Consider the following 25595-nt stretch of genomic DNA (forward strand, 5'->3'; position numbering starts at 1 on the left):
GGGTGGGGGGGATGCTGAGGCAGGTTTGGACTACAAGGATGGAAAACGGGAGATGCACTATGTTAGAAGTGAAGAAAAGATTGGGAATCTTCAGGAGTTACTTTGTGTATACTGGAGATTTCATTTCAACTCCTATGAGGCGGGGGAAATTGGGGCAGAATCTGGTCACACCCAAGCCCAGGGCATTTTTAGTCAGAGGTCTGATTACAGCCTGTTTTGCTCCCATGCACACCGACAAATGAAAACACAAATAAAATCAAGCAGATCGACAGCATGGCCATCCACATTCTGCTGGTCTATCCGAACACACATGTCAGCTGTACCCAGAGGGAAAAGGAGGGAGAGGTTGGAGCAGAAGTGAGAGAGCCCCCGGCAACGCGCTTGTCACACGCAGCCTCCTCCCTGCAGTGGGGAGGTCTCGGGCTTACAGACGCTGACATAAAAGACACACTCACAACATATTTCAAAACCAAAGAGCGATGGATTTACAAGGCAGGTTGATTTTATGATGACTTTTATTGAAAAGGTATGCTGGGTTTAGGCAGATGCCTTTTAGCGCAGGAAAGTTAACACAGTGCCTAATTCAAGGAGACAGCCTGAGGAAGCAGTGCCGACAGGGGAGAGAGCTGCAATGTCTCTATTACTCTCCTCGGCATCATAAAGAGAAGAGAACAAAATGGTCTTCGTGTGGGTGGTTATAGAGAGGACGGGAGCACAAAAAAAAAATAGAGAGGGGAAAGCAACCCTCAGATGTCGTTTCCTTAAGAAAATAAAAGGGATCAGGTCTTAGAACAAAGGGTTGGGTGGGAAAAAAACACCCTCACTTCATAAACTCTCACCAGGCCTGAAGAACATGGCTCTGTCTATCCCAGCCCCAAAGCTTCAAGTCATAATTATTTTCTCATTAGATCAGAAGAGAAGCTTGCAGGGTTCAGCTCTCCTCATCTACCAGCTCCAAGTAAAGGTTTAGTTCCAACAATTAGTGAATGTCAAAAGAGCCCAGCCCAACACTCGGAGAACAGGAGAAAGCCGTTCCATAAACAGAATTTAACAACAGTTGTGAACATCAAATATGAGGCAATCACCCAGGTCAACCAGGTCTAGTCCTAAAAGTGAGTCCAGGAGAAGCATCCAGCAAACCTGTTAAATCCCCAGAGAAGTCAGGCTTTTTAGCCTTTCGATGGCAAGGAAAACACAGCTGTGGGAAATGCTTTATGGTGATTGACGACACCTTTGTCCTCTGAAAAACAGCCTGATGTGGACAAGGGCTGAGAGTTGTGAAAATAAAGTCATGTATAGTCTGCTGCATGTGGCGCAAGGGAAACACTCAAAAATCATACCAAGATCAAAGAAACTTGAGGAGGAGGAGGAATGGAGAAGTTTCTTCAAGACCTACCCCTATCCCCCCGCAACCCCAAGTCCCCTAGGAACCCTCCACTTTCTAATGAAATGACATTCACTTCAGTACATATATGGCACCCATCTTTCACCTCAGAATCCCCAGAGACTAAGTCAAGCGTGTCCTGGAGAGAAAGGCAGTGAGAGGCAACTTGCCTCTGGCTACCTTCAGGCCAACATTTCCAGCAAGGGCTGTCGATGGCCCTGGACAAGGACCTGTCAGCCCTGTGCAGTAGAAGGTGGCTGCCCCTTCCCATCGCTCAGAGGCAGAAAACAGCCTCCTCGGACCTGTTGAACACTCCTGGAAGGCGGGGCTTACTGGGAGGAGGAGAGGGTTGGCACCCAAGTACTTACATCTGTCATTCCGATCCTCTGGGCTAGATGATGCTTCCCGATCCGAAATGAGGCCCGAGACAGCAAAAATCTTCTTCCCAGTGTCATCAACCTTAAGTGAACCAGGGGAGCTAGATGGCAGCTGTGTCCCAAAGTCATATTCCTTGCCATCAGCATCTGAGAAGCGCAAGTGGGGAGACTCTGTGTCATGGCAGTTCTTAAGTCGCTTGGCCGGCGTAAAGGCTGACTGATAGCTCTCCCGGTCCTCAGTGGAAGCAAAGGGACGAAAAGCTCCCACGCCACTATGATTCAGCATACTGATGGGGGTGCAATCTAGATTGGGGGGTGCAAACTGAGGGTGGAGGTGCAGTAAAGAAGGGGGAAAATCACGGTTGGCAAAAGTGCCTGGCACCCCACCTTGCCGATGGTACATCGAGGCAAAGGTGTAGGAACCATTGGTGAATGGGATGTGCACATCCTTGTCTACTGAAACAGGTACGCCAAAGGGGCGTGGCTGCTGGCATGGGATGGATGCATCACGACTGGCCTCTGCTGTGGACGCCAGGACCATCAGTGCTGGCGAGGCCAGTGGGTTAGGGAGGTAGGATGAGTTCTCCATCTTGAAGGCTGCCCGGTGTAAGTCCATCGGAGTGTCTTTCTGCGGCCGGTGTCACACAAGAAGCAGTGGTCCCTGGGAGGGAGGCCAAAGGGCACCTTGGATCAGGGCAGCAGGTATTACTGGGGGATCATCCCCTTCTATGACCTGCAGAAACAGCAAAGAGAAAAAAAGAAAAGAGGGAGGACAGTCAGGGCAGGGAAAAAAAAAGAAAAGGAAACCCCCAAGTGATCGAAACACCATCCTTCTGGCTTACAGACACTCGGGCAAGAGACACCACGGGCTTTAGGAGCCAGTGGGCAGCAGCATCAGACCATTTTCATTCAGGAAAATCAATAGACAACTTACTGTGATGTACGCGTAGCTGACTTTGGTCCCTACACGTTCCGGGTGAAATGCGCCTGAGCCCAGCAAAGGAAAAAAAATCATAAAACCTCCAAATACAATATTCCCTGAGCAAATGAGCTTTGGAAGGCCAAGCCACCAGTAGATTAGGGGGCTTTTGTTTTCTACAGGGTGCCCACCTGCATACGCCAACCATGGCTGGCCTGATGTGCAGAGACCTGGTTCTACCTGTATCCTCCAATCTTCCCTGACACAAAGGCACATCTTTTCTTCATCTTATCTCTAAGGAGTCCCTGGTACCAAAAAAAACCCTAAAACAAGTACATAAAGACTCTGTGCATATTTGTTGGTACACACTGGACCTGTGGGTAAATCACACACATGGACACACACCTACAGGCATATCTTCATGTACCATCTAAGACCTATTTTCAGAAATGATTGTTTTGCAAAGAGACAACAGCAATGTTAATTTTGAAGCACACCCCTCTTTAATCATACAGTCTTTCTCTTTTCTGAAAAGGAATAGAACCTTCATCAATAAAATGCTTGACATCTCTGACAATATTTAAAACCATAATGGGTGCCTTTGGCATATCCTCTCTGGAAGATTTTTCTAACAAGGGCAGCAAAGAGCGGATGGGTAATTTTAGTTACGAATGCACTCACTCTTAAGTAGATTTGTAAACTGCCTTGAATTTGCTATTAACATTTAGAGCAAAATGTTAACAAAATTTTTGACTTATTTTGCTTGGCTTATTGGCCCAGTCAGAGTCCATGTCCGTCCGAGAAAGGCCTCTGGAACAAACTGGAGGCCTTGGGAAAGACTTCTTTCAATTTCCTTTCCAATGAGGTTTTCTGGTAAGGTGGTGCCTTTTCATGGTCATTGATTCTGGTTTAAAATTTATTTTGCTAGGGGAGGAGGGTAGCTGGTAGGAGGGGGGAGGAGTACTAGCTATCAAAATTCAGAATAAATAAGATAAATACTTGAATTTATTAGCTTCAGAAATATACACTAAATAGGAACTTAATGAAACTCAAAGTGTGACCCCCGAATCACCATCTGCTACAAATTATAACCTTGAAATTGAGTCATGTCTCAAATAAAATCTCCCCCTCCCTTAAACAACCCCACCTGGCATAGCTTTGGTAATTCCCTCAAACAGAGAAAGCTTGGCTAAACTGTAGATGAATCCTCCAGACTTAATGCAGTGCAAAGAGAGTATTTCCTTCTCCCATCCTGTAGCAGACGTGTCAATGAGTGTTATTAATTGGGAAGATGAGTGCACACCATCAGACTGCTTCCTCATTTGGCATCTTTCCTTATAGACATCATTGCTAAATTACCAGATTATGTATCTCACATTAACGGATTTTTCTCTCTTCCAAATTTTAAATAACTTTCCTGTCAAGTTGTAGCAGTGGCAGTGCAGAGAAGGATCTGCCAAAGACAGCCAGTTAGTCTGACAAGTCTGGGAATCCTGTTCTTGGCTGTTTTCAAGTCAGATTAATGGTTGCCCAACATGGACGCTCTTGAGGTAGGTTAGGGCTGTTGCAGGGGTTCCAAGCAGCTCTTCCCAACAGCAATGGCTACTTGTCTATCAACAAGCAGCATCATGGAGGCAAGCTGGAGAAAAGGGCACACACAATGCACCCCGGTGAGGGGAAGGAAGGAGGGGAGGAGTGGGACCCCCACCCCCAAATAACCATTACCAAGAGGATTTGCTTTCTCTTTTAACTTCCTAGATCACCTCATTATGTTAAATGAGTTTCATAAATTAGTAATCTGGCCACAGCACCGGACACTCCAACAGAACAGGGTGAATCACTCAAACCTGGTTATTCATTTGAAACTTCATTAGGCGGAAAATAAATCAACAATATTTTCCAGGCCACATCTCTTTTACTCCACCGTGTGGGCGTTGGTCTCCGTGGGGGATGGGGGAGTGCTTTTCCCTTTTCCCTTTTCTTTCTTACCCCTCCTCACATTAACAACTTGTATAGCCGAGGCTTCAGCAGACCACAGTCATTATGAAAATCTATAGTTAATACACTCCCAATGTCAAAATGTCATGGGTTTAAACACAGAACCCAAAATAAGAAAACTAACTGACCCTCTTAATTAAAAAAATATGGATTGTAAGATAATCAGCTTGATGGAACATTTGGGCGACTGTAAAGAACCGGGCAAAAGGAAAGTAAGTAACTGTTACTTTTCTGCCTCTATGCTGATTTTTTTTAATTTAGCACTTCGTGCAAATCCAGATTAAAATAACTCCAGCTATTGATCCGAGCAGTGGAATTGACATTAATTTTAGTTCACTTCTCACTTTGCAAAGGGATCAATAGGAAGTAATAACAGCTGACATCCCCGCTGAAAGGAGGAGAAAGAAGGGCTGAAGACAGAAATCGAAAAGCAACCAAATAAATCATCAGCTACTTTTCCACGGCATCAGACAAACTCCAAACAGATTGCAAAAAGTCTTTGTTGAATTAACTAAACAAGGAGGGGGGAAATCAATCCACGAAGCTAAATAAATTGTCTGGCAGGCAGTGAGGTTGGACGGAGGAACCAACAAATATTGAGTCTTAAAATTTTCAAATCCTTGACGTGATGAGTTGAGTTCAGTTCTATGAGTGTGTGTGTGTGTGTGTGTGTGTGTGCGCGCGCGTGTGTGAATGTGTGGTGGAGAGTTTGTTAAATCACCCACCGACCCAAGTGGAACACCGTTACAAAACGCCAGCTCACTGAATAATTAGTGAGATTACTAATTGCGTGGTGAAACGTGCCAGCACCAAGACAAATGAAACGAAGACGCTAGCCTGGGGAGCCTGCGACGGTCCGCGGCTGGGCTGCGGCGCAGCGCTCCGGCTCTCGGGCGCGAACCAGTTACCCTCGCACGCAAAAGCAGAGAGCCAGCGAGAAAGTCAGAGTGGGCAAGCGCCCACCCTGACTCTAGCCAGCCCGGGGCATCGTCCGATCTGGCTGGCCCGAGCCACTGCCCGCGGGGAAGGAAGCGGCGCTGCGGCCGCAGCAGCCGGGAGTCTAGCCCTTCGTCAGGGGTTGCTACAAAGAAGCTGCGAGGCTGGTCCCCGGGGCCGAGCTCCGAGCCACTGAGACGCACACCCCGCACGCCCCTGCTCATCACAACAGGTGACACTGTGGTCTCCTCGGAGCCGTTTCCAGAGGCCAGGAATCAAAATAATACAACCCATGAAACCCTGCTCTCCCCTTTGATAAATAAACTTTAAAAAAAATTAACAGGCAACTTCAAAAAAGGAGAGAACAATGGGGAACAAGGCCAGCGGGGATGGGGGTGCGAGGAACTCAAGAAAGGTGTTTTTTGTTTGTTTTTAAAGTTCACAGACTTCGCTGTAAGAGAATTCTCGCACACTGAAGGAAACTGAATGTTCTGCTCTAACAGAAACTATGTCCCCCCCCCGCCCCCCACCTGCAAGGGCTGGGGACGCCAGAGGCCACAGCGGAGCTGGGGCGCTGATGTGGGCCGGGACCCCAGCAAAGACTGGTGCTCGGGTGCAGTGCCCAGCCCGGCCCGCCCTCCTGTCCGAGCGCGCGACGGCGGGGCTGCGGGCTCAGCGCGCGGGTGCAGAATCCGCCGAGCCTTCTCCAGCAGGGAGAAAGCGACTCTTTTAGGGAAAACGGAAGACGCGGCGGTAAGGGCGATAGCGATCTAAACTTGGGGCCCACGCCAAGCTGGGCCCCGCCACTCCTTAGCCTGACCCCTCTCGCCCAGTCCCCGCGGCCTGTGCACAAAGAATATTTCAGGTGCCCCGCTATCTCCGCACGAAACCATCTGCGGGTAACTGGGCAGCCAGGGTACCCACCCGAAAAGAAGGTGTCGGTGCGAGGGGCCCCGGTCCGCAGCCAGGTCGGGCCAACGGGGCAGGGCCTCGGAAGGGATTTGCCTTCGATCAAAGTCCCAGGACCTCGTGTCCCTGGACAGCCCCGCCCCGCGGGTCACTCGGGTCCCCTCGCCGCGCGCCGCCGCCCCGGCGGGCAGCCACCAGCCTCCTGGATGGCGGCGCTCCCGCAGGTAGGCGCCCGCGCGTGGAGCCCGCTCCTCCCGGGCTGGGGACCCAGGGCTCTGCGGCCGCCGCACCCCAAGGGCGCGCAGAACAGGTGTGTCCCGGCTCGCTCCGCGTCTAGCCGGGGTCCTCTTGGGTCCCCGCCCGACCCTCGGCCTTCCCTCCTCGCCCCGGGGCGCAGCGAGCCAACTCACGCCACTCGGGCTGGGTCTCCGCGGGCCAGCGGCGGTGGCAACGGAAGACGCCCGCAGTGCGTTTCCTCGACGCTCCTGCTGCCTGTCCCCCCACTCCGCCCAGTTTCCACTTGCCGCGGGGTGGGGGTGGGGGAGAAAAAAAAAAAAACACCGAGACGCGCCGAGGCGGAGGCCAGACACCCCTGCTGGTTCCGCTCCCTCCAAGCTGCCTCGCCGCGTCCACACAGCCCGCCCTTTTCTCTCTTTTCTTTCTTTGCCTTTTGCCCCTCAAACCAAATCCGGGGCAATGACGGGCGGCGAGACGAGGACAGTGGGCATCGTGGGCACCGCGTGCCCGAGTCTTGGCCTGCGTGGAACCACAGAGGCGGCGCAGGCCAGGGACCCCCCGAGCGCTCCGGCCTGGCCTGGACAGGCCGAGCCCCACCCGAGCTATCCTGCCCCCTGCACCCACCCAGGCAGACGCGCGCCCAGCTCGCGGCCGATGCTCGGGCCCTCCCCGGGGCGGCGGTCAAGCCAGAGACAGCAGCGCTTTCTTAACGCCCGGCTGGAGCTCTTCCTTTGCCTCCAGCTGCCCGCACCCCCGCGCTTTCGGGGCTCCCTCGCGCCCTCGCCACTCCGGGTCCACACGGGCCTCGAGCTCACGGCGGGGCTCCAGGAGCCGAGGACCGCCGGGTCATCCCCTCGGGCGGCCTCACCGCGGTGGGCGGCCTCGCCCGGGGGGCCACACACGGAAGCTCTCCGCCCAAGTTTGTTGTGCCCTGGAAGAAAAGGCTTTCCCTTACAAAGCACAAAGGCGAAACGCCCAGGCCGAGCCCTGAAAAGCCCGGGGCTGGTGCGGGGGTGGGGTGTGGGGGGCGGCCGGAGGCTCAGGAGCACGGTGGCCTGGCCCGCCGCGGCTGGACGCGGTCGCTCGGGCTGCGGCGCGCGACGGCCGCAGGACGGCAGCGCCCGGCGTGCTCGCGGAAAAGTTTTGTTCTCAAGTCGGAGAAGCAGAAATTCTGAGTCGGTGAAAGGCAGGTCTAAGATGAAAACAAAACTAGGGAAAGAGCAACGCGCCGCAGGCTGCTGGGGTGGGGGTGTCCTCCCGCCCGGCTCCGTAGGACCTAAACGAAACAACCCCGACCCCGAAAATCCCGGGAGACCCCCCACGGGTCAGGCTGCTCCCAGGCCAAGCCGGTGCAGCGGAGTGAAGCGGGGAGTTTACCGGTTGCATTTGAGAACGGTCCCCTCGGGGCCAGCACCTGCCTCCTTCCTGCTTGCAGCGGGTCCCCAGCCCACCCCCACCTCCCTCCACGCCCTTCACGCCCTCCCGGGCTGGGGGAGAAAGTGAAGCGAAGCCCCCCGGGGCCCCCAAGGCTCCCAGCCTGCGCCCTGGATACCCCACCCAGCCGGCCGGGTGCTACGTGGGGGCGGTCGGGGGCCTTTCTCATTCCATCCCCCCTTTCCATCCCGCCCCGCAGCCTCCGGCTTCCCACTGGGGACCACCCGGCCCCGCCGGAAATCACCGCGCGATACACTGGGCAGTCGGGCGAGCGGGCATTCGGGCGACGGACCCAAACAAAGTGGGGTGGGTTTAGTAAGAGAAGTCTTGCTTCGTTCCCTCGCTGTCCCCTCACCCTCCCGACTAGTGCAATGCCCGCGTCTGGTCCCTCCCCCTCGCACCCCCCAAATAAAACACATTAAGGAAAACTCCAGACGGAAAGTTTGAGCGCGGCAGCGCACAGAGCGCGCAGGGCAAGGACGCCGGGAGGCACCGGCGCGAAGGTTCTTGGGCGAGCCAGTCCCAGTCCCTGCCCCTGCCGGGTGGGCTTGCGGGATGGGGGCAGAGGGGGAGGCGCCCGAATGCCTTGGAAACCGACCCCGGAAAGTTAGCCAGGTTCCCGAGCAACCGGGCCGCGCTGGCACCCACCCCGCTAGGGTACGCACACCCCTCCCCACACCCCGCTCTGGGCTCCATACTTGCCGTGGAAATTCCTTAGGAGAACGGTCGCACTTTTGTGGACACGGAGGGGAGAAGGCGGGGAGTGCGGTGCATGAAAAGTCCCGGGTGCCCTGGGCCGGCGGAGGCAGCGGTGGCGGCGGCGGCAGCAGCAGCAGCAGCAGGCGGCTGGCCCCGGGTTTGTGCTCGCGAGCTGCCTGGGATTGCATGTACAGATCAAGAGACTCGGTTGGTGTGAGAGAAGGAGCAGTGCTGCCTCTCAGCGCTGGCTCTAATCAGTGAATGAGCCTCCACTCTCCCAGGGACTCCGAGACACACACGCGCGCGCGCACGCACGCACACACACACACACACACACACACACACACATTCTCTCACACTCACACACATACAGGCACTAGGAGCACTGAATACATTAGGGCACTAAGGGACTCTGGGAAATGGAGTCCAGACCCAGGGCACTCCTGGAGAACAGACCTGCCCGCCCTCACCCAAGAGCCTGAAAGTCTTGGGGTCGCCACAAGGACCTTGTGGCAACTGAAGCTGCCGCCTGCCTTTGTCCCCCGCTTTCCCTCCCTAGTGCCCTCACGGAATGGCTTGGTGCTCCTCTTCCCTTCTGGAACCAAAAGTGGAGAAGAATAAGGGAGTGAATCTTTAGGACAGACACCCACGGCTGGTGAATGGCCCCTTAACTTCCAGCTCCGGCATACATAGTGGTTTTTTGTTTTTTTTTTCCTCCCAGAGAAGCCTTGCCTACTGACTGCTTTGCTCCTGGAATGCTTCTCTGGGTATTTGACTATAATAATAAATGAAATGAATATAAATAAAACCGTAATTTTTAGAGGGAGGAGAGAGGGCCTAGTTTATTTAACACCCTGATTTGAGAATAAACATTTTTATTGGTGTTGCTATTATAGTTCTTTCTCTTTGAATCATTTTATATCACCCTCTAATGCACCAAAGACAGGAGGATAAATAGATGGCTGGAGAAGCCGGTTTCCCTGAGTGCCTTCTAGATGCAGGGGTACAAGTCTCAATGCTTTTACATAATCTTAATTAATCCGGAGAATTTTATGCAGGGAGGAAGAAGCTGAGGTGGAAGGGGGTTGTAATTTACCTGCAGTGGAAACACTGTCCCCCAATCTATGAAAGCCTAGTCCTCGCTCTGAAAGCAAAGCCCAACCAAAATCTAATCCTGGCTTAAATCTAATTTCTTTGTTTTGTGGCTCAGTTTCTGAAACTCAAGTTTCTCATCTAGAAAGAAAGGGGATGGTGTACATACTGATAATTTACCTGTGAACTGAGTATGTGTGTGTGTGTGGGGGGGGGTGTGACAGTTGTCCCGCTGGAAACAGAGCCTATAAGGTCTCTATTTTGCTGGGATTTCACGCCCCCCAAAAAGGTTCATCATGAAGTTAGCACAGAAATATTACATGTAGTTAGGTAGACGCGTTTGTATTTAAAGATTTATGTTTGCAACTCTATAAATACTAATTTGGTCAACCCAGAGTTGTAGGTTGATGACTATTTCTGTGCCTGTAATCCATAGGATTAGAGTTGTTTGTTTAGGAACCTCTAAATCTTTATCCATCCGCACAGCAGTAATTCTTTTTTCATATTTGGCATTATTCTTCCCCCTAGATGATCACCCCTGCCACCACCACAGGATTGTAAGCGTCATGCGGGCAAGAGTCATATTTACTTATTTATTTATTTATTTTTATTTTGGTTTTGGGATCACACCCATCAGAGCTCAGGTGCTACTCCTAGATCTACACTCAATGCACTCCTTGTGGTGCTTCAGGGACTATATGGGATGGTAGAGATCAAACCTGGGTTGTCAATAAGCAAGACAAGTGTCTAACCTGCTGTACTGTTTCTCCACCCCATATTTTATTCAACACTATACTTTGAGTATCTAAACATGTTAGCCTTTTAGTTAAATCAATAAATGAGGATATAACAGTAGGATGGGCAAACACATTCTGTTTTCCCAGAACTCACTACCCAGTAGAGGGGACAAAGAAAGAATTAGACATCAATTTGATAATAACTACTCAGGGTGGCCACACATTTCATTGGTCTAAGAAAAGTTTGATGGTGAGAAGGAGCACTATTAAAAATTGCATTGGCATGAGAGTCATGAACTGCATCCATGCTGAGCCTAGCAGATTGGATGGTCATTATAACTAAACAGGGTACTTCATTTAACACACATTTGAGAACTCTTGTTCTGTGTTTGGGAGGGTGGGGTAATACCCAGTGATGCTTAGGGGTTACTCATGGCTCTGTTCTCAGGAATTACTCCTGGTGCTATTTAGGGGACCAGAAACATCCCATATGGGATGCCGAGAATCAAGCCTGGGTCAGCCACATGTAAGGCAAGTACCCTACATGCTGTACGATGTCTTGGGCCTTATTGAGAATCTTTTGTATAGCATATTGAAGCAACTACAAGCCACTCAATTTCCCTGGAAATTCAAGTATGAGGCATTGAGTAGCAAGAAATATTCAAATGTGGAGCAAATCAACCAAAGATGTTGTAGCCAATGCTAAGGAAAGTGGCCTTTATCCTAGAATTAATGAGAAGTCTCTAGAGGGGTTTGTAGAGGTGTGACTGATGGGTTTTCTGTAGAGCACTAGTTTGGGTGAACAAGGTGGAAGTTAGAAGATGGGGATCAATTAGGAAGTCCATTACCGGTGACATAGCTGGGATATACCAGAGTCTGACAAGGGGCATGGAATGAAGAGGGGACACATTACTGTAAGATCTAAAAGGCAGAATCAAAAGCGTACGGCCTCTTACTTCGTTAACTAAAAGCAGAAGGAAGACCCTATAGAAATTCTTTGTAGGATGTTTTTATTTAGAGGACAAGATGCTGTCAGTACTTTAATGTTCATTGGTAGTAAAAGACTTCCTCAGATTAGCTTGCAGCATTCTCATAAATTCGGTACATGTTCTCACAGGTAGACAATATAGATAAGAAGCTCCTTCCCAATGGTCAAGCCAAATATATTTAACTGCTTCCACATAAAATGCTTTGCATTATGATGCAAGTTCTTAAATGTGAGAAGAAACAGTCTGCACCAATAAGAGAATCTAAGTGAAAAAAAATCAAAGATAAAAAGCACATGAAATCAGCAAAATTATAATACAAAATTGAGAGTATGTAATGCCTCATCACTCATTCACAGGTCTGCTACCATCTCTTTCAGCCATCCAAAAACACAGCAAGTCAGGAAATAAGCACAAAGGGTCCCAGAATAGCCAAAATAAACATTACAAAGTCCAAGCACTAAAGTTAACACATTTTACTCCTAGGAGGATTTCTCAAGCTTTCACTCAGAGCCGATTTACTCTTTCTTAGGTACAATTCTAATAAGCTTGATTATTTGGCTTTCCCATTCACAGGTGATTAAGATTGTCAAATTAAAAGGGGGCAGTCATTAAAAAGAATGAGATAGACTTGGATGTACTGACATGTGAGGATGCCTATTGTATATTGTCAAGTGGGAGGAATAGTATGACTTGCTATTTGTATATACAAGAGCACACACACACACACTGACAGGAAAGGCCTAGAGGGATATACATTAAACTGCTAATGATGGTGATGTCTAAAGAGCGGAGTGTGGATGCGGGTGAATGTTGGGCAGCAGGGAAATATAGGAATGAAGGACTTTGACTCTTCTTGATTGTACTCAGGGATGCTCAGGGGCCACTTGTGGCTCTGAGCTCAAGGGCCATTTCTGGTGGTGCTCCGGAAACCAGATGTGATAGTGAGGATCAAATTCAGGGCCAGGGGCATGCAAGGCAGCACCTTAACTCTTTTACTATCTTCCTGGTACTGAATCTTAGTTGTACATGTTTCTCTTTGCTTGTTTTTCAGTGAAGCAACATTAGTTTTATAATTTTAATATTCATTAGAAAGCATTAAAAGGAGCAAAGGGCAGTTGTAGTAGAACAAACATACTGTCAGTGACCAATGCAAGAAGCAGGCATGAGAACTTAAACCCAAGAAGGGAATGAAGGGATTTGGCGTGGAGACCAATTGCCCAATTGCATCAGTGGTCGAAGAGGATGCCGAGAATTCCAGAGCAGCATGCCCCTGTTGCTTTTTGGGACAAGTCAGCTAAGAACATGTTGTACTTGATATATTTGACTTATGGGACCCAGGCAGGGTGTAAAATCCTAGAAAAATTATCCTCCCACCCCTGCCAAGGTCTTGATACTTTAGGAAGCAAAGTTCCTCTTTGAAAAATATACTTTGGGGTCGGAGTGATGGTACAGTGAGTAAGGCACTCGCCTTGCACATAGCCGACCAGGGTTTAGTCCCCAGCATCCCATATGGTCTCTTGTGCATCATCAGGGGTAATTCCTGAGTGTAGAGCCAGGAGGAACTCCTGAATACCACCAGATGTGGCCAAAATGAAAAAAAAGCAAGAAAGGAAGAAAGGAAGAAAGGAAGAAAGGAAGAAGGAAGGAAGGAAGGAGGGAAGGAGGGAAGGAGGGAAGCAAGGAAGGAAGGAAGGAAGGAAGGAAGGAAGGAAGGAAGGAAGGAAGGAAGGAAGGAAGGAAGGAAGGAGGGAAGGAGGGAAGGAGGGAAGGAGGGAAGGAGGGAAGGAAGGAAGGAGGGAAGGAGGGAAGGAGGAAAGGAGGGAAGGAAGGAAGGAGGGAAGGAGGGAAGGAAGGAAGGAGGGAGGGAAGGAGGGAGGGAAGGAGGGAGGGAAGGAGGGAAGGAGGGAGGGAAGGGAATGAAAGAAAGAAAACATACTTTTTGTCCCATCTCTCTCTGAAGATAAACAGTAAAGATGTTACTTTAAGAGCAGAAGTAACACAGAGAAAGGTCAAGACTATGATTCAGCATTCATTTATTGTCTATTGAGTGCCAGTAATTCAGGACTCAAAGAGAAAACTTGTTAAAATAATCCTTACCCTAATGAAGCTTATGGTCTTGCTGCAGAAGCTGATTCAAGTAGAGTATATATGAATTGTGCTATCTTGGAAATTCTGAATAAAGAGAGGGAAAATGCTCAGAAGGGAGGACCTGGCTTTCTGAAGCTATTAGGAAAGTGGCCAGTCATAAGCGAGTGCATGAAAATATCTATTTCTGGGCTGGAGAAATATTATGAGATAAGGGAATTACTCTGCATGTAGCTGACCCTTGTTCAATCGCCAGCTCCACATATGGTCCCTGAGTACAGCCAGGAGTGATCCCTGAGCACAGGGCCAGGAGTAGCCCCTGAGCACCATTGAACACAGAGCCTAACACCCCATTTCCAGTAATTAAATAAAACTTTTACTATATGAGATGGATTTAAATTGCACTGAAAACCACAGTTGAATAGAATATTATTTAAGATGGGTTCACTAGAAGGGTAAGGAGAATTTGCCAGGGAAGTTAGAATACCCCAGTATGAGGAAATAGCATATGCTAAGGTGCAGAAGCAAGTAAGTTCTTGACACATTCTTATGGTATATCTCAGACTCTCCCACTATGAAGGGGTGGTGAGGGCCAGAGCTATGGTAAGAGGGTTAGGCTCTTGTCTTGCATGTTGCCGGCTGGGTTTCAATCCCAGCACCACATATAGCCCCCCAAGCCCACCAGGAGTGATCCCTGAGCGCAGAGCCAGGAGTAAGTCTTGAGCACCAATAGGTGTGACCCCAAAACAAACAAACCGAGGGGGTGGTGGATGGCACTGTCTAAGGACAAGCTTGAAATAACCTGCTGCCAACTTGGTATTTGCATATCCTGTTTCACCTTGAAAAATCAATGGAAATTTTGCCTTCAACTCCACAAATACATTAGGCCTTAATATAAAACAATGTTTAAGGTTATTTATACTGTAGTAATAATGAAACCCCCAAAAGAGGCACATTTTATCCAATACTTTCTCATATTCCATCTCCAATATTAAACAACCCAGGTTCTTGTCCTAAGTTGAAAAACAAAGATTTTATGGGGCTGGAGAAATAGTACAATGGGTAGGGTGTTTGCCTTGCACGTGGCCAACTGAGGTTTCATCCTCAACACCCTATATGGCCCCTGAGAACCACCAGGAGTGATGCCTAAGTGCCAAAACAGGAGTAACCCCTGAGCACTCCTAGGTGTGCTCCCCTCCAAAGAATCCCACAAAGATTTAGGGTGCATTGGAAAGGTATATATCAATGTTTGTTAAGGGTCTTACTTGGTACACCAAAAAACTAAACATTCTTTTAAAAAAACACTTGAACACTTGAAAATGTTAGATCACACCCAGCAGCGCACAGGGGTTCATTGTGAGATCAAGCCAGAGTTGACTGTATGCAGGACAAACACTTTAACCTCTGTTCTTACTATCTCTCCAGCCCAGGAACTGAAAATTCTGACAGCTAACTAACTCCCAATCATCCTACAAGAATGCTTAGGCCCAGTCTCCTCCAGGTGAGCTATATTGCTCACCAGTCCTCTCTCCTCAACTCGGTTATCACAACAGACTAAGCATTTCTTTCTCCATTTCCCTCACTGTGCTGTAGTTATTTATAGATTAAGCTTCGGTCCCTCTATCAGACTTTGATCTGCTTATAGGCTTTTGTTTTGCATAGTCATTATCACAATAGATTGTTTTCTGTTGGACTGAGTTGACTTTCAATCTGAGGATGAGATTCAGAAAGTTTCATGAGTCCCCCAGCCAGGACAAGTTCCCCTCTGTATACTCCACACAACAGAGTGCTTGACTTGGTAAAACCAGTGTTAAACAATAGTGAAATGACTCTTGGGCTAAAGGGGGTGGGTCACAATTGCACACCAACTCTTTATACTTGTCTAAAACATCCCACTGTCGATGGACAGATATAATTAAGAGCTACAGAACAAATGACAAGTCCTTAAAAATTCTCAAGCCATAAATGACACGATCGGATCAGGGTACAGGAAAATAACTTTGAAAGCAATTTCAGATATAGATGGGAGAGTGATCAGACTCTAGACAAAAAAATTAGAGGGAAAATGTATAAAAAAGCCAGAGTATAATAGTTAAAGATTTTTTTTTCTGGGCCAGAGAGATAGTACAGCACATAGGGCACTTGCATTGTGCATGGCCGACCTGGATTTGATGCCCAGTATTCCATATGGTTGGTGGAGCCCACCAAGAGTGATTCCTGATGGCAGAGCCAAGAGTAACCCCTGAGTACCACTAGGTATGAGCCAAAACTAAAAAAAGAAAGGGTTAAGGAGATAGGTGGTCAGGTGATAAAGCATATACGTGTAAGGCATGAGGGGCTATAGGCCTAGGGCCCCAGAGTAAAGAAACTCTCATACCCCATTGCTAGAAATGGCTCTAGGCCTCCAGACTTCTGGGGGATGGTCTCTATTTTTCATTTAAAGACTTGTCTTTTCTTGGGGCTGGAGTGATAGCACAGTGGGTAGGGCATTTGCCTTGCACGCGGCCAACCCGGGTTCTATTCCCATCATCCCATATGATCCCCTGAGCACCACCAGGAGTCATTCCTGAGTGCAGCCAGAAGTAACCCCTATGCATCACCGGGTGTGAACCTCCCCACCAAAATAAAACCTAAAGACTTGTCTTTTATTAATAAATGTCTTTCTTGTTGGCTAACGTCATCGAGATGTTTATATTTATTTCACAAGGCTGATCTCTTTATTCCCAGGAGTCCCTAAGGCAGGCGTTTCAGTTAGCTGGTTCTGGAAGCCTTCCCTAACCCCAGCCCCCACCCAGAGGGCCCTGCATGTTCATCTGGAGGTCACTGAGGGCGGTGACTATGTCTTATTCATCTTAGTATCTCCAATGCCTAGGACATGCCTGCTCAATAAATGTTTGCTGAATGAATGAACACATAAATTGATCTATTAGTATACTGTACTCAAGCTCTGAGCGAGACACAGAGGACCTAATGATCTCCAGTGTGCAGGTTTCTGGATACAGGAAACAGAACAAATAAAGCAAGCCTGGATACCGAGGAACACCTATTCCACAGGTAACCCAGGGTAAATTTCTCTCTCTGACCTGTCCATCCTCATTCTGAAGAATAACTTTCATTGAGTGAAAATCAATAAAAGTCATTTTAAGGGAAGAAGGTTTAGAAAAAGGCTCTGAAGAAAAAGAAAGGAGGAGGGGAACTTCAAGTTCAACCAATTTGGGCTTTTTTTTAAAAAAAACGACAACTTGGAAGCAAAAAAAAAAAAACCTTTGCAAAATAAAAGGACTGCTTTCCCACACTCCCTCTCAAAAGCCACCCCCACCCCCAAGCCAGTGGTCTTTATTTGAGCTCCCCAGTTTTGTAACTGAACGATAAATTAATCAACCCACAACAGAAACAATAATTCTTCCACTTATCAGACTGACATCAACAAGACATTTTGTGAAGTAGTTCTCCATGGCTCTTGGAGACTTCCTATCAAAATGACAATGACCCAGAAATCTAGCACCACATACTCACTGACTGCAAACTGTGGATGGAACAATGGGAAGACGTTTTAAATGATGTTTTCCCTGCAGGACATAGATGTGCTTGCTGTCCTCTAAGGAGCCTGAAGATAGGTGGTTTTACGTCTTAATCAAAAGTTAACTAGGGGTGAAAGGTATAGCTCAAATGGGTGAGGCACATGCCTGGTATTTGCTAGGCTCTGAGTTCAGTTCCTGCCACTGCTTGTCATAACTCTAACAAACGGGATATAAACTGGTGTAATCCAGGTCTGCCAGACTGGGTCAAGAGCAGGATCTTCAGGCCTGCTGAGTACTGCTGGGATACCCTTCACTCTACCACCACCAGCATTACTGGACAAGGCCCCAGTTGGTTTTTTTTTTTTTTTAAAGCCTGAGCCAGGAGAGATAGTACAGGAATTAAGAGACTTGCCTTGTAATGCTAGTTTGAATCTCTAGTACCTCATATGGTTCCCAAGCACTGATAGGGATTATTCCTGAGCATAGATTCAGGAATACCTCCTAAGCCTGATTGTATGTGGTCCCAAACCCTTCTCCCCCACATCCCCAAGTAAAATAATACACAACTTGACTATAATGCAGATAAAATTTATCAACTGATTAACACAGGCAATTTGTAGGCTTTCAAAAGTTAAAGATACTATCAGAGTTTTAGGGTTCCCAAAGTTCTTAGAGAAAGTGAGATTTAAATAAGGAATTAAAGAATATAAGGCTTGGATTTTGGAGGTGTGGCCATACCCAGCAATACTTAGGGGTTACGCTATTTCTGTGCTCAGGGGACCATATATGTGGTGCTAGGGATTGAATCAGGGTCAGGCTAATGCAGTCACATGCAAGGTATGTTCCCTACTTCCTGCCGTCTCTTCAACCTAAGACTTGGATTTTCACTTTTTGGTTTTAGTCCACACCAGACACTGCTCAGGGATCTCTCCTGACTCAGAGCTCTGACTCAGAGCTCTCACTTCCTAGAAGTGCTTAGGGAAATTATGCAACAACCAGAGCTCCCGTGAGCAAAATATGCACTCCAGTCCTCTGAACCATCTCTCTGACCCTAAGACTTGAACATTTAAGAACAAAGGGCCTGAGAGATAGTTTGGGGGTTAATGCACTTGCCTTACATGCATCTGCAGCCTCAACAATGGTCTTAATCCTGGCACCACATATGGTCCCCATACATCATCAGATGTAACCCCCCGAACTAAGCGTGTTGGGTATGGGCCCCCCACCAAAGGAAATATCATAGGACAATGCCTATGGTATGTCAGGAAACAGTTTACTCCTGGCGGTACCATGAAGACTATTTGTAATGGCAAGAATTGTTAAAATTTGAGAGGAAATGATAGCACCACGGTTAAGAACAGTTAAAGGCAGATCTGGGTTTCAGCCTTGTTTCTGTCACTTACTGGTGGAGTGACCTCGTCACATTTGCCGTCTCTGAAGCTTCATTTTTGCCATCTTCAAGTGGACAATGGTAATGACACCTGTCTTGTAAAGTTGAAGATTGGATGAAAGGTACTCACTGCAGTTCTTGGCAAGCAGTAAGTGCTCAATAGATGAGCTGTTCTCTTAGAGTCAAATCTGTGGCTTGAAGCTGCTGGAAAATGGAAAAGAGTGATCTTGGATTTTTTAAAGATAAGGATAGAACAAAACAAACCTGTAGGGAATAATCAGCCAGGCCTTTTTTTTTTTCCTTTTTGGGTCACACCCAGCGATGCTCAGGGGTTACTCCTGGCTTTGCACTCAGGAATTACTCCTGGCGGTGCTTGGGGGACCATATGGGATGCCGGGAATCGAACCCGGGTCGGCCGCATGCAAGGCGAACGCCCTACCCGCTGTGCTATCGCTCCGGCCCCAGGCCTTTCCTTTTGACTCTATCCAATATTGTCATTCTGTCCCTCTGATTTTCACTTGGAGCAGGACTTTAGCATCCTTATTTTTTTCTTTTTTCTTTTCTTTTTGGGTCACACCTGGCGATGCACAGGGGTTACTCTGGCTCTGCACTCCGGAACCACTCCTGGCTGTGCTCAGGGGACCATATGGGATGCTGGGAATTGAACCCGGGTCGGCCACGTACAAGGCAAACGCCCTACCCGCTGTGCTATTGCTCCAGCCCCTAGCATCCTTATTTTCTGCTATTGACATCCCTCCCTAAAAGCATCTTCTCAAAGGTACACTTCCTGAGGTTCCTCTTCCCAACAGGCCACAGAATCCTGCCCATCTCCACTATCATCTGCTCTTTATTTAGTGATGGTGGGGATGAAAGCCGTAAGTGGTAAGGGTTGCACCTTGCCACTGAGTCACATGCGAAGTCCCATCATCTGTACTTCTCTAGACAATAGAATGCTTCTGGAGGAAAGGAAGGGGCTGTGCAGATTTCAGAGTCGTTTTATGTGCATCCATTCATTGATTTAATAAATATTTATTGAGCCCCTGTGTTTGAAAGATGAAAACCCATCAAGTGGAAAGGCCTCAGCCACCCCCTCCTGCTTGCTCCTGTACCTCCTGCCTTCTCCTCTGTTCCTGTGCAGAGAGGGCCGGAGCTGGGCTTCTTCTCCTTTCAAAGGCTGGCCCACCACCTGTGCTTTGATGCCCTGGTTTTCTTTCTTTACATTAGCATTGTCTCATTACTATTGTCACCCTCTTGCTCTTTAATCATTCCTTTCTGTTCAGCATTTAAACACAGACCAGGCAAGTGTCTCTCATTAAAATAAATCTCTCTCAGTCCTTCATTTCCATTCTTCTCCAGTTCTCGAGGTCCCTCTTCCTCCTCCCCAAACTTGTGTGAAGGGTGGCCTGCCAACCTGCCTCTGTGTCCTCACCGCCCACTTACTCCTCAACCCCATCAATCTGAATTACAGGCCTACCTTCTCTCAAAAACTGCTCTTGGTAAGATCATCAGTTTTTATTTCTCATTTTACTTCACCATTCCCTCTTTGAAATGCTTTTTTTCTCTTTGACTTCTGCAACATCACTAGGTTCTGATTTTCTTCTTTCTTCTCTAGCTGCTCTTCTTGATCATCTTTGACAGATCTTCCTTTATGTGACCATTAAATGTTTTTTACATTCTCTTCTAAGGCACGTATCTCTTCCCACTGTGACTTTTTCCCAAGGTAAATTAATTCACTCTCATGGTATTTTTTTTATCATTAATATCCCCTAAATTCTCAAAGCTTTAGCTCCAGACCCATATGCTCACCTGCTCTTCACCTGAATATGTTAGATGTATTTTAGAAAAATTTAGATGTGCCCAGGTTTGGTACCTCAAACCCCAGCACATCTAAATTTGGGTCATCATCTTCATCCCAAACTTGTTCCTTAACTCAGTGAATAATTCTGATTGATAGTCATCTTTGACCATTATCCTTCACCACTCATCACCAGTTACCAATTGTATCACTGTATGTTTCTAAACACCTTCCTTTGCTCCCCTTTCACCACCATCTCTTGTCTAAGCTATGACAACATCAATTTAATGCTTACCTTATGGCTGCACATTGACCTGGGGATAAAGTTCAAAGTCCTTAATATGATCTACAAGGGCTACTTGTGCTGACCCCTGCCTCCATTCCAGCTTCAATCTATTTCCCTTTCCCCACATCTCTCTCCTCTCCAGCTGCATTGTCTCTTCAGTGCGTCAATACATCATCCCTGCTCCCACCTCCACACCTGGCTTTCTCTCCCTCTGCCTCTCACCTAACTGTTCTGATTCATCTTCTCAGACTTCGGCTTAGCCCTTCTGTGTGTGGGAGCAGGATTGACTGCCTCATTTGTCTTCTTTCTAAGCCTCCTGGCTTTCATATTGTCTGCCTCCCCTAACTGTGTAAGCACCTAAAGGACAGAACCAAACCTGTATCTCTTAGTTAGAGTGTTTAGCAAAGAGTAGGTAATACATATTTATTAGTTCACGTAATAAACTACAGATGTCTTTGTGTGGGGGGTGGGGGGGTCACACCCAGTGATGTTCAGGGGTTACTCCTGCCTCGCACTCAGGAATCACTCCTGGCAGTGCTCAGGGGACCATATGGGATGCTGGGATGGAACCCAGGCCGGTGGCATGCAAGGGAAAAGCCCTAGCTGTACACTATTGCTCCAGCCTACAGGTGTCTTCATTTCTGAAACGCCACCTGAGTAGTGTTGCTAATACCTGACCCCACCACTATAACAACAATGCTCTCATTTTGCATTTTACTGGGTTAAAATGACTTATTTACATACTTATTTAGTTACATATATTTAGTTACATATTTATTTCCCCTTTAAAAGTGTAAGCTTTTTGTACATCTGGATTGTATATCATTTCTTTTTGTTTATTTTGGAGGGGGTGGCATGGGGTTTGGGCTACACCCAGCAGCATCTAGGGACTACTTCTTGTTCTGTGCTTAGGAGTGACCCCTGGCTGTGCTTGGAAGACCATTTGTGGTGCTATAGATTCAAACCTGGGTCAGCAGGATGGAAGGCAAACACTTTAACCCCTGCACTATCTCTTGGGTCCCCAAGATTGTGTTCTATTGATCATTTTTTTGTGGGGAGCCCATGCCCAGCAAAGGATTTGCTTTCGGTTCTGTGATCAGAGATCACTCCTGGCAGTGCTCAGGGGCTCATGCATGGTGCTGGAGATCAAACCCAGGTCAGCTGCATAAAAAGCAACCACTTTACCTGCTGTCCTATCTCTCTGGTCCTTTACTGCTCTTTATATTTATTTATTATTATTATTAATAATAATATTATTGGTTCTGGGGCCATACCCAGCAGTGCTCAGGGGTTACCCCTGGCTCTGCACTCAGGAATTACTCCTGGAGGTGCTCAAGGAACCATATGGGATGCTGGAATTGAACTTGGATTGGCCACGTGCAAGGCAAACGCTCTACCCTCTGTAACTATCTCTCCAGCTCCTGCTGCTCTTTTTTATCCCTAGCTCTTTACTTTGATCAATACTCAAAAACGTTTTAGAATTGAACTGACAAACTCTGCTCACTGGCTGAATATAAGATCTGAAGGAATTAGGAAAGTCAAAGATTCTTAATAGAAACACAGAAGTTGTTGATCCAGAAAAGAAATCCGTGTGTTCCGAGCAGAGCTACTGGTAGTGCTGGTTACAAAAGAGTTTTTACTCAGGCCAGGAAAGCATGACGTCTGAAAGGCCAGTCTGAAGACGACTCCCAGGGCAGGAAGCAGGGTGTGCAGCCAGAAGAGGCCAGGTGTAGATCAGATGTGGCCTTGCCTAGGACTTGTAAGTCTCTGCTTACAAACCTGCATTTCCAGCTCAGTCACCGAGAGGGCCTGCTCTCTCACTCTCCGAAGTGTCCGAGTAAATTCTATGTCCAGTCTACTAGAAGATCCCATGGATATGGAAAAACTGTGCCATGAGGACTAGAGCTTGCTAAGAAAAGGGAGGAATTTCAACTTGTAAGTGATGAAGGGAAGTTCTGAACTGAATAATAAATGACACAGCAAGTCACTCAAGGACTGGCACTTAAGTCACTGTCACACACAAAACTTGAGGGGGAGGCTTTTACACATCTGTTGTGCAGGTAAAATAGAAGAAGTGGGATTCAGGAGCTTGGTCCAAAAAACTAGTGGAAACAGAACTAAAGAGTTCATCCAGTAAGACTATAAAATAAAAGTGAGTAATTAAACATAATCAGGAAAAGAAATAGAAGGGGGACAACTATCTGGAAATCTAACTACATTATTTTTCTTATAGCTCCCAGGCATTATTTTTTATTTTTATTTTTTTGCTTTTTGGGTCACACCCAGCGATGCTCAGGGGTTACTGAGCATATGGGATGCTGGGAATTGAACCCGGGTCGGCCACGTGCAAGGCAAACGCCGTACCCGCTGTGCTATCACTCCAGGCTATCCCAGGCATTATTATTATTATTATTATTTTTGCTTTTTGGGTCACACCTGGCAATGCACAGGGGTTACTCCTGGCTCTGCACTCAGGAATCACCCCTGGCCGTGCTCAGGGGACCATATGGGATGCTGGGATTCGAACCCGGGTCAGCCGCGTGCAAGGCAAATGCCCTACCCTCTGTGCTATCTCTCCAGCCCCCACCCAGGCATTATTTTTGACAGAAAGAGGGAAGTCGGGTTTTGCCATGACGCTTCTCTGTAACGAAAGGTAAAACCTAGTTTTGAAACTTCATGTGACTTATAAAATCAGTGCTCACTGTTTGCTGGAGTGATGGTCTTTACTGAAAGCTCTCCCTTCTTGTCCCAAGAGAGAAGAAACTCCAAGAAATAGACATGTGTACACTGGAACACCGCCTCCCCCCTCTCCCCATCCCCGCCCGCCTTTCAAACAAGCTGATAGAGAGAAACAAAATATCCAAGGTGTAAGGAAGTTAATTGTGACCCCAAAAAATCAGATATTATTGCAACAAAATCAAAATCAGGGAATAAGATAAGGAGCATCAGGAAATTTATGTGTGCAATTAAAAGGACTCTGAAAGTTGAGAGGAAGGTAGTGTAACCCATGGCAGGAAATGTGCAGAAAAGAACCCACCCAGACAAAGGAATCTAAACATTTCATGAGATTGACTTTACGGTTTTGAGTTAGAAAAAGGGGCAGTACTTGTGATGATTTCTTCAAAGTGAGTGAAAATTACATTTTAGCAGTAAATATCCTTCAATCTTTCCCAGGAGCTGAATAAGGTGCTCTTTACTATGCAATAATAGTAGTTGCACTTTTTTTACTGCCTCCCTCATTGAACAGTGCCTAATAAGCAATTATACTTGAGCTCCGTGGCATCTCTCCCCTCCCTTTCTTCTGAAGATTGGGAAGAGATGAATGCAGCCAGCTCACATGTGGTGTGAATTTCACTTCAAGGTGCTCCATTTTCAGAGGCGCTTTGCCCAGGTGGGCTGCACTGGAGTGTTTATGCTGCGTCTGCCTTCCCTGGTGTGGCACTGCCAGTTGAAGAACCTGGTACTGGAAACCAAGATGAAACTAGTTATAGCACTTGGTAATTCATAAACTTAAATATTCTTTTTATTGGGGGGGTAGGTTTGGGGAGACCACGCCTGATGGTACTTCGGGGATCTTACAGTGCTGGGACTGCAAAAGCTTTTTGAGCTCTCTATCTCCAGCCCTATTTTAATATTCTTATTGTCATTTTTTCTCCCTATATTGCAGGATTGGGGGGGTGAGCGTGATAAAGAGAGAGAGAGAGAGAGATTGTATATAAAAAGTAGGCATTGAGGGGGCTGGAGCTATAGTACAGTGGGCAGGGTGTTTCCTTTGCACGTGGCTGATCCGGGTTCGAGCCCCAGTATCCCATATGGTCCTCCAGGCACCACCAGGAGTAATTCCTGAGTGCAGAGCCAGGAGTAAACCTGTGCATTGCCAGGTGTGGCTCAAAAAGCACATGTTTTATATATATGAGGCCCTGGGCTGAATCCCTGGTACAAAAAAAAAACTTTCATGACCTCATAATTACATATTAATCAGTAAAGAAATATCTTTTCAGTGCTATTGTGTATCAGAAATTATGTTAGGCTGGGGAGGTGGTGATATAAAATACTATATTTCATCAAATCAAAGAACGGTTTGGATTACAAGAAGCATTGAAATTTTAGAGCCATTAACATGTGAGAAAATATGAGTCTTAAAAGTGATTACATGTGGGTAAAAAAAAAACAGAGAGCTCCCATAATGAGGACACAATGGAACAGATCCATACATAAAAAGTACCGAGAGAGTCCTGGGGCTGGGGGGATAGTACAGCGAGGAGGACATTTGCCTTACACTTGACTGACCCGTGCTCAATCCCCCACATCCCATGTGGTCCCATTAGCCCTGCCAGGAGCCATCCCTGAGTGCAGAGCCAGGAGTAAGCCCTGAGCACAACTGGGTGTGGCTCAAAAAACAAAGTACCAAGAGAGCCTCGGAGACTGAGAGGAGCTCAGGCATCGGGTGTGCAGAAGTTCTCCGGGTGAGGATGGCGAGGAAGCTGTGCTGTGGTGAGTTTGGCTGCTTCTGCTCCTGTTTCCTGATGATTCAATAAGCCACTGGCAAGTGCTACCCCAAACTCCAACTTTTCGTTTTACCTCCTTCTACTTGGCAGTGCCAAGTTTTGTTAAGACTTTGGGATTCTATCAACATGCTAATCCTAAACCATAATTTGTCTTGTGCTGAAGAAATCATCTATCCATTTCTTTTATTTATTCATAAATATTATTTCATTGTTGTGGGGGCCACACCTGGAAGTGCCTCTGCCCTGGGGCCATTCCCCATGGTGCTGAGGGTCCACCTGTACTGGACTGAATCCTGTGC

General features: G+C 47.4%; 1 protein-coding gene across 2 annotated transcripts in view; it reads right to left on the bottom strand.

Annotated features, from left to right (window-relative positions):
* The window catches only part of RNF220 (ring finger protein 220), a 233026-nt gene extending 223883 nt beyond the window's left edge, over positions 1 to 9143 (bottom strand). Inside the window, exons 1-2 of one of the 2 annotated variants that reach the window (XM_004621576.2) lie at positions 8897 to 9143; positions 1753 to 2494 (exon numbers count right to left, since the gene is read on the bottom strand). In XM_004621576.2, coding sequence (XP_004621633.2) covers positions 1753 to 2377 — 625 coding nt within the window. In that variant the 5' untranslated portion in view covers positions 2378 to 2494; positions 8897 to 9143. The remainder of the gene's footprint in view (positions 1 to 1752; positions 2495 to 8896) is intronic. The other variant, XM_004621575.2, reaches the window with a different exon arrangement.
* Positions 9144 to 25595: the final 16452 nt, after the last annotated feature.

The sequence above is a fragment of the Sorex araneus genome, chromosome 5 (assembly GCF_027595985.1).
Source record: "Sorex araneus isolate mSorAra2 chromosome 5, mSorAra2.pri, whole genome shotgun sequence".
Taxonomy (NCBI): Eukaryota; Metazoa; Chordata; class Mammalia; order Eulipotyphla; family Soricidae; genus Sorex; species Sorex araneus.